Source organism: Alosa sapidissima, chromosome 2, assembly GCF_018492685.1.
Source record: "Alosa sapidissima isolate fAloSap1 chromosome 2, fAloSap1.pri, whole genome shotgun sequence".
NCBI lineage: Eukaryota > Metazoa > Chordata > Actinopteri > Clupeiformes > Clupeidae > Alosa > Alosa sapidissima.
Window position 1 is genome coordinate 28,870,946 of NC_055958.1, and position 10,845 is coordinate 28,881,790.

At 41.9% G+C, this 10,845-nt stretch overlaps 1 protein-coding gene across 1 annotated transcript; it reads left to right on the top strand.

The window, feature by feature from the left end:
- The first annotated feature begins 330 nt into the window (after positions 1 to 330).
- On the top strand, positions 331 to 4,794 carry hsd3b1 (hydroxy-delta-5-steroid dehydrogenase, 3 beta- and steroid delta-isomerase 1). The gene is made up of 3 exons (XM_042082737.1): positions 331 to 820; positions 2,387 to 2,551; positions 2,986 to 4,794. Exons 1-3 carry the CDS (start codon positions 670 to 672, stop codon positions 3,789 to 3,791), a joined length of 1,122 nt encoding a protein of 373 aa, XP_041938671.1. The 5' UTR covers positions 331 to 669; the 3' UTR covers positions 3,792 to 4,794.
- The last annotated feature ends 6,051 nt before the right edge of the window (positions 4,795 to 10,845 follow it).

Below are 10,845 nucleotides of genomic sequence, written 5' to 3' on the forward strand. Positions count from 1 at the left end.
ATCTAAAGCACCTCTCAAGTCCGCTCCACCTCCCACTCCTCCAACAGCACGTCTTATATTTTCTCCCCTTAGTGATACAATGATAACAATGCAATGCAACAATAGGCCTACAGAGTACTTTGTTCTCAACATAGTAGGTGGCAACATTATGCAACAGTCATATTCACATTTTATCTACACACCATGCATTCCATTTAACAGTTGAAGAAAACGATTCTAACTCTGTGTGGAGTTAATTGGCTGCTTGACTCAGTGATATGCCCATGCAGGCAGACAGTTTGTTTAGAGTAGTTCCTTCCAGTCCAGTGGTTTTGGGGCTGTCCTTGGCAAATGCATAAATATCCAACATCCTGCCTGCCAGTCAGTCCTGACTGAGATTTCCATGCCCTCGGGTGCCTTCTCGTACCCAAGGAATTGCTTCAGGTAGCACTAATAAACTGCATTCAACCTATTCGAGGACTCCAGTCATCTTTCACAGTAGACAAGGACACAGTATCAAAAGGAGTTTTGTCTAGACAGTCTTGGTAGGATACAATCTGTTTTCAGAGTGGACTTACTAGGATCCAGTCTCAAGAGGAGGCACACTGTTTTCAGAACAGACAAGGACACCTACAGGGTTGTGTGTGTGTGTGTGTGTGGTGCGGGAGGACGCAAGTCGGACAGACAGCCATGTCGTTGTTGGGAGACGTGTGTGTGGTGACGGGAGCATGCGGGTTCCTGGGGCAGTACCTGGTGAAGCTTCTCCTGGAGGAGGAGAAGCTGGCTGAGATCCGACTGCTGGACAGGATCGTCCGACCGGAATTCGTACAGGACCTGGAAGGTAAACTGCGTCTGTTCAGGGAGGGGGGGGGGTAGGCCTACATTTAAACCTGAGAGCTCATAAATAATGTACATATTTGTGTACTGAACACTGTGTGTGTGTGGTTGTTAGATGTGTTTAGATGTCCCTATATGTACATTTGTGTGTGTGTGTGTGTGTGTGAGAGAGAGAGAGAGAGAGAGAGAGAGAGAGAGAGAGAGAGAGAGAGATCATGAGTTATTGCATGCAAGTGATGTAGGCTATTGGTGGTCACAGTGCTAGGGCTCTCATATTTAAAAATTATTTATTTCTTCATACATTCTATAAATGATTTAAAGACATGAAAATTCTATAGTTTCCACGGAGATTGTTCAACGCTGTAGGCTACTAGCTGCCTTTGCCACGATGCCGTTAACCCACCAAACACAGTAAAGCTTAATGATCTTATCATTCATCTTACCTTAATAATATTCACGGAAATTATCCAGGTAGCAAGTAAAGCATGTTATATACATGAACTGAACAATACTAGTTGGCAAGTTAGAGATGATCCTGACTGTCATCAGTGCACCAATGTTTTGCCTAGCGAACCGAACCGAAGTTCATAGGCTAACAAGACATACACATGAATTGTTAATGTTAGCCTACATAAACTACACAATAACAATACTGCATGTTTCTGATAGAAGCTAGGCCTATTTGACAGAGATAATATATAATATATAAATAATATACTTCATTTATCAGCATAAATTCAGTTAATAATATGGTTAAGGTATAGTCAGATGTCCGTTAGGTTTTTCCCCTTAGTTGGACTACTAAGGTCGTTTGTGCAACAGTTTAAGGGACTTCTTACAAGATACTTAAACTTTTACTTTTAAGGGACCCTTAAATCAGATTTTAAGGGAAAAACTTAACTTAAGGGGCTTTGTGCAACCGGCCACTGACCTCTTCCAGTGCCCTTAATTGGAGTAGGCCCTAGGCTACATTCAGAACCCGTCTTTCACATTCCTGATCTCTATCGATGGCTGAAAAGAGATTGGCTAGTTGCCGAGTCTGGCCCTTAATGACTCATTCTGTCAGCTGGCACACTAAGCCTTATTGCCACTCCCCAGGTGTTGGGAAATGGCACGAATTGGGGTTTTGAGGCTTCAACTGGGTCACCAGCTAGAGGAAGTACATTTGGTTCTATCGGAGTTAATGGTGTAGAACAGAAAACATAAAAATGTGCTTTTCTATGAAGATGTCATTCATCAAAAGTTTCATGTTAAGCTAGCTTGGTTGTTAGAAAGAGATGCTGATTTAGAGTGACTGTACCAGCTCCCTTTCAAGAGAGTTCCATTATCAGCATCATAGTTGGCCCCACAAGGCTTCCGTTTTAACATTCCATATGTTATCTTAATGCAGAGGAAGTAGATTGGGAACCAAATAGAATGTTCATGCATTGTTTTTGTTTTTATTGTTGAAAGGGTCTATAAGTATAAGGTTTATTCCTCTGACTGAACATACATCTGATCAATATGGACTGGATTAACAAATTGGATTATCTGGTTGATTAATGACTAACTGATGTGTGAATGCCTTCAGATACAAGGGGTGAGACGTCAGTGAGCGTGTTTGAAGGAGACATCAGGGACACTGATCTCCTCAGGAGAGCTTGTCGGGGCGCATCCATCGTCTTCCACACGGTCTCCCTCATCGACGTCATAGGAACACTGAAGTACAGTGAACTCCACGGGGTCAATGTCAAAGGTACTGCAGCATAAGTGCTAGTTATTTCCATAGGCAACATGGTTAAAAGGATATTCCACCATTTGGGGAAAAGTGGTATTGCCAGAGTCACAGAACTGCTGGATGAACTGGAGAAAGGTAAAAATCAATTGTTTAACTCGAGGGGAGGTGGAAAATGAGCATAATTCCCCAAATGGCTAAATATCCCTTTAATATCTAGAAATGTAGCGAATGCAAAAACTGCCAGCATCAGACCCCAAAATAATATAAGAAAAATGTTCTCTGAACATCATCGCCAATTTGTATCACCAAGGTATAAAGCAGTTTTTATGTTAATTTATTATTTTTTCAGTGCTAACTGTGTTTTTTTTTATTTCACTAATTTTAGAGCACACTTCTTTACTTCTGCTTTTCAATACTGCAAAGAGTATCATCTTGTCAATCTCTCCTCTCAGGGACCCAGATGCTTCTGGAAGCGTGCATCCAGGAGAACGTCTGCTCTCTCATCTACACGAGCAGCATCGAGGTGGCCGGCCCCAACCCCCACGGCGACCCCATCGTCAATGGCGATGAGGACACCCCGTACTCCGCCTGCCTGAGGTTCCCCTACAGCCGCACCAAGAAGGAGGCCGAGGATCTGTGTCTCCATGCCCAGGGTGAGGTGCTACGTAACGGGGGCCATCTGGCCACCTGTGCCCTGCGGCCCATGTACATCTTCGGCGCCGGCTGCCGCTTCACACTGGGCCACATGCGTGACGGCATCCGCAACGGCAACGTGCTTCTGCGGGCGTCGCCCCGCGAGGCGCTTGTGAACCCCGTGTACGTGGGCAACGTCGCCGCCGCACACCTCCAGGCCGCCCGGGCACTCCGCGACCCGCACAAGAGGGCGGCGGTCGGCGGGAACATGTACTACGTGGCAGACGACACGCCGCCAGTCAGCTACTCGGACTTCAACCACACTGTGCTGGCGCCACTGGGCTTTGGCATCCAGGAGCGGCCGACGCTCCCGTTCCCCGTCCTCTACGTCATCTGTTTCCTTATGGAGATGCTGCAGACGGTCCTCCGGCCCTTCCTGCGTTTCACTCCGCCCCTGAACAGGCAGCTCCTGACCATGCTGCACACGCCCTTTTCATTCTCCTACCAGAAGGCCAAAAGGGATTTGGGGTACACACCCCGATACAGCTGGGAGGAGGCTCGCAAGATCACCACTGATTGGCTAGCCTTAATGCTGGCCAAGGAGAGAGCCCAAGATCACCACTGATTGGTTGGCCCTAATGCTAAAAGCCAAATGATTTCTAGAGGGTAGAAAGTAAACGAGAGAGTCTGAGTAGGTACATTTTTTGATAGATTTCACTGAAAGGAGTTAGCCTGATAAAACCACACTCATTCACTTTGGCGTAGACTTTGTGTTAAATTTGAAATCACTAGTCCAGTCTAACCAATCACATTGATCAGGGATTCCTAATATTACTTCCTACTTTGCCTAAACTTAACAAACAACAACTGCATTGGCAGTCAGGAAACAATATTTGTAGGCCTACCTTTGCTGTACTTACATTTACACATTCTTCTGACTGCAAGTGTTGCTACTACAGTACCATTTACCACAGCCATTTTCGATTTTGATTGTGTGCCAGACTAGTAGTAAGAAAATTCTATGTGGGAATGGCCACAGAGTGGAAATGAGTGGAATGGAGTTGGTTCTTCTATCTAAACATCAACATTCACTTGAAAAAAATCTGAATGTGATTCTATTCTGTATGTGAACAGTAGGTCCTGATCATAAGACTTTTATTTTGAATTTTTTTTTGTTGTATTGAATATTATTTTAAGGATATGTTGACAGTAAACCAATTTGCAATAATTTACACGTTTTGTCTACATTTGTCATTCAACAAATTGTACAGCTTTCTACTTGACCTACAGAAATATATATTTTTGGAAGTGAAAGGGATCATAGTGATGATTTGCAATAAAACTGCACAATCTGTAAAGATAACTGTTCATTGTCTTTAGTGGTTGCATTTCACTATCAGGGCTCAATGGTAACTTTTAAAAGTGGTTGCCAGCTTGGCATGAGGTCTTGGTTGCCAAAGCCAAACAAATGTAGTTGTCACAGGGGAAACCAAGGTCTGTGAATGATTCATTCATTTGATATTCAATTGCTTGCTAAAAATGTTATGTATTATCTGGTTTTATATAGGCACATACTGTACATTTAGAAATTTGTTTTGTTAAATAAACTCTCCAAAGTATTTCACTCACTAATCTCCTGTATTCTTGAGCTTTACTTGTTGAAAATATTTCCACTTGGTGACCCAGATTGTTAAGGCAGGTGCGGTGGACATTGCGCATGAAAGGGTTATACTAGGGCGCACAAGACATGAAAGAGGTCCAAGGTTTTGCCTGGCACAACAACTAATACTTCTGTCTTGTCTATATTTAGCTGCAAATAATTATCTGCTAACCAACCCTTGATGGCAGATATGCAGTTAAGGAGCTTTGAGATCTTAGGGATCTCATTTGGCCTAAGGGTAAAATGAAGCTGCATATCGTCAGCATAAAAGTGATAGGCAATATTATAGCTCTGAATAATCTGTCCGTGGCAGCATAGAGAGAACAGTACAGGACCCACACTGACCCCTGGAGGACACCACAGGTCAGGGGTGCCAAGGCAGACAGAAAATCAATGGATACCGCAAAACCTCTGTCAGAGAGATACGACACGATTAGCTATCCTGTCACCCTGTTCGGCCCTAGCTGTCCTGCACTGGGCAGCAGTGCGCCAAGTGCACATTAAATGGATTGTTATGATTGGCTGCTTTACATTATTTATGTGAATAATGATTCACGATCAGTGAATAACAGCAGGTCTACTGCTGACTAAACATTGGAGAGGGGCGCTTATAATGTAGTTATGTTTTAATATTTTTTAAAATAACAGTTCATTTGTTTTATGTGTAAAAAAGATTCTCCGTCATTGCCATTTTGCTACCTTTGTAAAGGACTTTGTAACATACACAACATTTTGAAAATTGCAACTGAAAAACCCCTGATAGTGGTTACTGGTATCAGCAATATGTATTGAAACTGTGGCTCCTGTGGACCTAGAAATGCCCATCCAGTGGACATCATTAATCAGACACTGGAACACAGCTGGACACAACAGGTGCTAGGCAAGGCCTTAGCCCCTTGAAATAGCTGAAAGGCTGATGGAAACAGAGAAGAGGGTAGCAATTCTTAACCTTGATGTTATTCATACCCTTATAGTCTATGCAAGGATGCAGGGAGCCATCATAGACTCTTCAATGTATTTATTCATGACCTCAGTTTCTGGAGGAGACAAGGAAAAGGGACGACCCTTAAGGGATGATTTACCAGGCCGAAGGTCCACACAATGCACAATCATAGGGACGATGTGGAGGCAGAAAGGTAGGACTTGCTGAACACCACCTTGAGGTCCAGGAAGAACAGAGTTTAAATGAACGGGGTAATCCAACATAATGAACAGATGAACAAAAAGTGGCCGGAAAAAGGCAACGAGAGTAAGTAGACCAGAAGAGCTGATTGGTGGGACATATGACACAAACAACAGCACAAGATTGGAAAACAAACTCAGAATTGTCATAACACTGGCAGGTAGGGGGAGACAAAACCAAAGGTAAAGGTACTACTGACACAAGATGCAGGTTTGGGTGCCTTGCAGACCCAGGTCTGAGGTTGGGACAAATTATAACCCTTTTGAAGTATTGAAGACATATTTATTTAAAATATATGGAATATATCACTCTATAAATTGGGAGTGGAACTTTGTGTGTAGAGTAGTATGGAGTGTGTGTGTGTGTGTATTTATTTACCAACTGAAGCACCACATTCAACTATTTGATACAGATTGTAATGTTATAATTTTCTAAAGAACCTGTGTTTACACTCACTGGGACAGAGTTCCCCTTGATGTTCACGCACTACCAGTCTATGCATCAATTTTCATCGCACTGGATATCTATTTAGCGCCAAGGGGTACCAAATTAATCAAGAACTGAAGTCTGTATCATCAAAATTATTTTGAAGAACTATATTCAACTGAAAAAGAAGAAAAGAAGAGAAGAAAAGAAGAAGCACCAGGTAGTAAAGCACACGGAGCCCATTTTACCACATCTTCAGCACAAATGGGGATGTCATACTGATACTGTACCACACAAACTCTCCCTTGTACTAGGTCAAATTTCACTTCAAGCAACACATTTCCAGAGAGGAACTTGACATATATTAGACATTAGAGGTCTCATACCTTAGCAACTGGTTCATCTCTTACTCCAACTCTGACTTGGACCTCTGAACACATTTAATTTGAGTAACAATGACTCATTTTGGACATGATGTCCCACAGACATTGGTCACTCTGCTGACCAAAGCTGTCAGTGCTTTTGTGCTCTTGGTCATCTTCTTCATCTTCAGGTACATCTTTGGGCTGGAATTCACATGCTCTTGTTCTCCAGGAGGGATACATTGTGTGGGGATTCTGTACATGGTCATGCCACCATGTATAATATATCTACTGATATATGCAATGAGCCAAACATACCAGAGGCGGTTTTGTTGTGGTCCTTTCAAAAGCTGCAACCGTGGCTGCAGTTTTATTACTCAACAAGTTGTTCAGCTTCTGTACAGTGGGCTATTCTGGATAGCTTCAGTGTTTATGGATGGAGATTGGTATGTATGCCTTAAGGGTAATCAGGATAAAGTACATATGAAGATTCCCTGCAAAAGGAAGGATAACCTGACATATGAGGAAACTATGTTCATCGTTGGATACAAGAATGAGTCTATAGTAAGTCCTAACCAAGATTGTATGTATTTTATGAAAGTCAAATGCTCCATGTAAGAAATAATCAATCTATTCCATTAAAGTCAAGTTGTGTTTGGTTTGGTTTCATGCATGTAAGCAAGTTATGTAGGTATAAACTAAATAACTTGATTGTCCATGCCTGAACAGGATTGCTCACTGATAATCTGCTGAGGAAGCTGTAGTTTGCTCATTTATCTTTGTCTAACATAGATCAGTTAATTACCTATTAATACATACGTCATATATTTTTATTAACTATTCATTACAACTTCAAATTTGCAAATAACAATAATAATTTGTATCTGTCCTCTCAGGCCATTGGCTTAAGTCTAACCATTGCTGGTGCACTTGTGTGGGTGCTATCAATCTGGTTGTGGTTTTTGAGAAAAGGCCAATGCTGTGAACCATACTACAAAAGGTTCTACAAAGATCATCTGTTGCAGGAAATAGACACTAACTTGAGAGCAGCATTGATTGAATAAGCTCAAGATCGATCTAAAGCAATCATCCAAGAACACATCAAAACGATCGAATACGAAAGACAACAGAAAACACCTGGTGAAAATGAAACATGCAGGAACCAAGATACAAGGGTGGACATCGAGGATATGTGGAATTCTATCTCAGACATTTTCTTCTACGAGTCGGAGAGGGAAGAGTCTTATGTGATGTCACTGTACAAGAGGCACCTGCACAAAGAGAAGGGTAAGGCCATAAAGGAGAGCTTGCAGGAGATGGCTGAAGATGATGCTGCATCTCAAATAAACCTTGAAGAGATTAACAAAAAACGTCACCAAGTCAGACAAAAAGGACCGCCAGATCATAATGAGAGAGAGACCAACCAAGAGGGACAGACAGGCCAGCAGAATGAGAGAGAGACCATCCAAGAGGGACAGACAGGCCCGAATGAGAGAGAGACCATCCAAGAGGGACAGACAGGTCATAAGAGAGAGACCAACCAAGAGGGACAGACAGACCACAATGAGAGAGAGACCATCCAAGAGGGACAGACAGGTCATGAGAGAGAGACCAACCACGTGGAGAGACAGGCCAGAATGAGCAGATGAGAGGCCTACTTGAGGAAGCCTAGATACTGAACTGAATGCTATCCATGTCATCTGTGTTCAGTCAGCATCTCTTTTGTTATTGCTATTGTTTGCCCATTGCTATTTCTTTACATGTCCTTGTCTTTTGGCTGTCCACACAGCATAAGATAAAACCAACACGTAAACACCAACAAGTAAATCAGTTTCAATATTTTTGTTGATGTCACAGATCCCAACTCGTTCCACAGTGCATGCACAATAACTGGCCTATAGTGTGTAGACCACATGTCCCTAAAGCACAACAATGTTGATAAATCTGTAATATAATTGATAACTGATATGACTGTCTGTTTTATTTTGCTACCTTTGTAAAGCACTTTGTAACAGGCTAAACTTTGAAAATGTTGAAACTTGCACTTGAATTACAAGTAATGATAATGATTATTATCATTGATGATGATGATTGTTATTGTTGTTTTGAACTTGTTTAGCATTAGCATGTCATTAATATTTTATTTACGTCTCTTTAACTGTCTACCTTTGTAAATTAATGGACCATAATTACTTTTAAAAATGCAATGCTTTAGTGGTGTTCATTGATTATTAAAAACAAATATATCGGCGCAATGTATGATTTCCAGCCGTGCTATTTACTATTGTGGAACTATTTTTTCAGATACCTCACTACCGCGTATAAACTTCCGCTCAATATTTGAGCCTGAAGCATAGACAGTAAAAGAAGGTCTCGCGGAAAGACTACAACCAAATGTAAACAGCACCCGTTTCCGGTGGCGCAGTAATATCAACGTGCAATGAGTCTTCCAATAGAAATCAGGGGGTACCAAAATGTAGCCAACAAATAGCCCCGAATCAGAACAGAACCCCGAATGATTGCCTGCGTCTTGGTCGGGAGATTGGGCACATTACAAGATCATGTAGTCTATCGTAGCCTTCCCTGACATGCTAGACTTTTGTATCATTGCTATGGTAACCGTAACCAAACAAGTCTTCTTCTGCATTGGTTTGCTGCGTTTTAGGTGTTCAGATTCTATATGTTCCACCTACTGGAGTGGCATGTTTACAGCAGTTCCTTTCACACATGTGCAGTCTACGGGCCCTATCATGACATTCTAAAGTGCATCGTCACTCGTCAAAAGTCTATTCAAATTTAGTAGGATGTCCAGTTCACATTGGGAGGGGTTTTGTTATCAAAAGTGGAGCGCATGGCGTAACAAGGTTTTAATCAGTCATATGGGTGTGTTTGGGACGTAACATCACAACAATGAGAATGACATCTGTCATTCCCTTTAACGGCGCAACGCGCGATATGTCAAATAAATGACATCGGTATTTTGGCATTCAACGGCGCATTTGAAGGAGGCTGCTTGCGAGACCGTATGAAATAGTCATTCTTAAACCATGCATTACTAAAACCTACCATAGCCTTCACGCATTTGCACTCGTCTATTATTTGAACTCATTGGCAAAGTGAAACTAACTTCACCAAGGTGTCAGTCAACGAAGACAGTTATATGCAGTTACTTTCACTATTGACTGACAATGGGTTACCATCGAAAACATAGGCTGGAAAAAGCAACACTTACCCTAATATTGCTCAAATGACTGAATAAAACAACATTTATCCTGCAGAGGAGTTGCTTATATCTCGTGACAGTGCGTCTTCACCTGTGCTCCATACGTCTCTCGCCTCTCCCCTAATCACTTTTAACCGTCATTACCAATTTGCACATGATGGTGAATAACTACTCATCATGAGATGTACAGTATTTCGTAATATCTTTATTCTAATTATGTTTCCCATTGTAATCGTGCAATTTGTAATGCTTTGCATGGACGTGCGCTGGTGTGCGTTCATGAATGATAGAAGGATGGTGCGTGCACCTGCCAATATGACTGTTGACATGCACTCTTAAAATAGCATATGAACAACTCGCCATTGACTTCTGACCAGGTTTAGGTGGTGTATGATAGCGATTGGGAATTGGGCACACAGAAGCGAAGTGAAATAGGTTAACATGCTCTATTTAAACATTGCTGGTAATAGGCTACCCAGAAATGCATACAAATCCAGAGAAGGCTTAATTAGTAGATATTTTGGATAGATTGAAGCACCACCTTGTAGCCGATTTATAGACCAATCTCCTATTTCTCAGTTGCGCAATAAAATCGGTGGCCAGAATAGATTCATAACATACAGAGCAGGGTTGTGCACAATTCGAATTGCAATTCTGCTTCCTGTTTGCTACCTCAATTGAAATTCAAGTGAAATTCAAGAATTGAATTGGAATTTACATGTAACAGCCCGTTTCAATGAAATTCTGGAATTTTGCACAAGCCTGATACAAAGAGAGTAGGTCGGACATAGTTTTCTGTGAATATCTTGAGAATCGTTTGGCACG

What these genes read in the sequence shown, in the direction of transcription:
- hsd3b1 (XM_042082737.1), top strand. Translation starts at nt 670, where the DNA reads ATGTCGTTGTTGGGAGACGTGTGTGTGGTGACGGGAGCATGCGGGTTC. An exon ending in ATTCGTACAGGACCTGGAAG is followed by an intron (nt 821 to 2,386) that starts GTAAACTGCGTC and finishes GAATGCCTTCAG; the next exon opens with ATACAAGGGGTGAGACGTCA. An exon ending in CCACGGGGTCAATGTCAAAG is followed by an intron (nt 2,552 to 2,985) that starts GTACTGCAGCAT and finishes CTCTCCTCTCAG; the next exon opens with GGACCCAGATGCTTCTGGAA.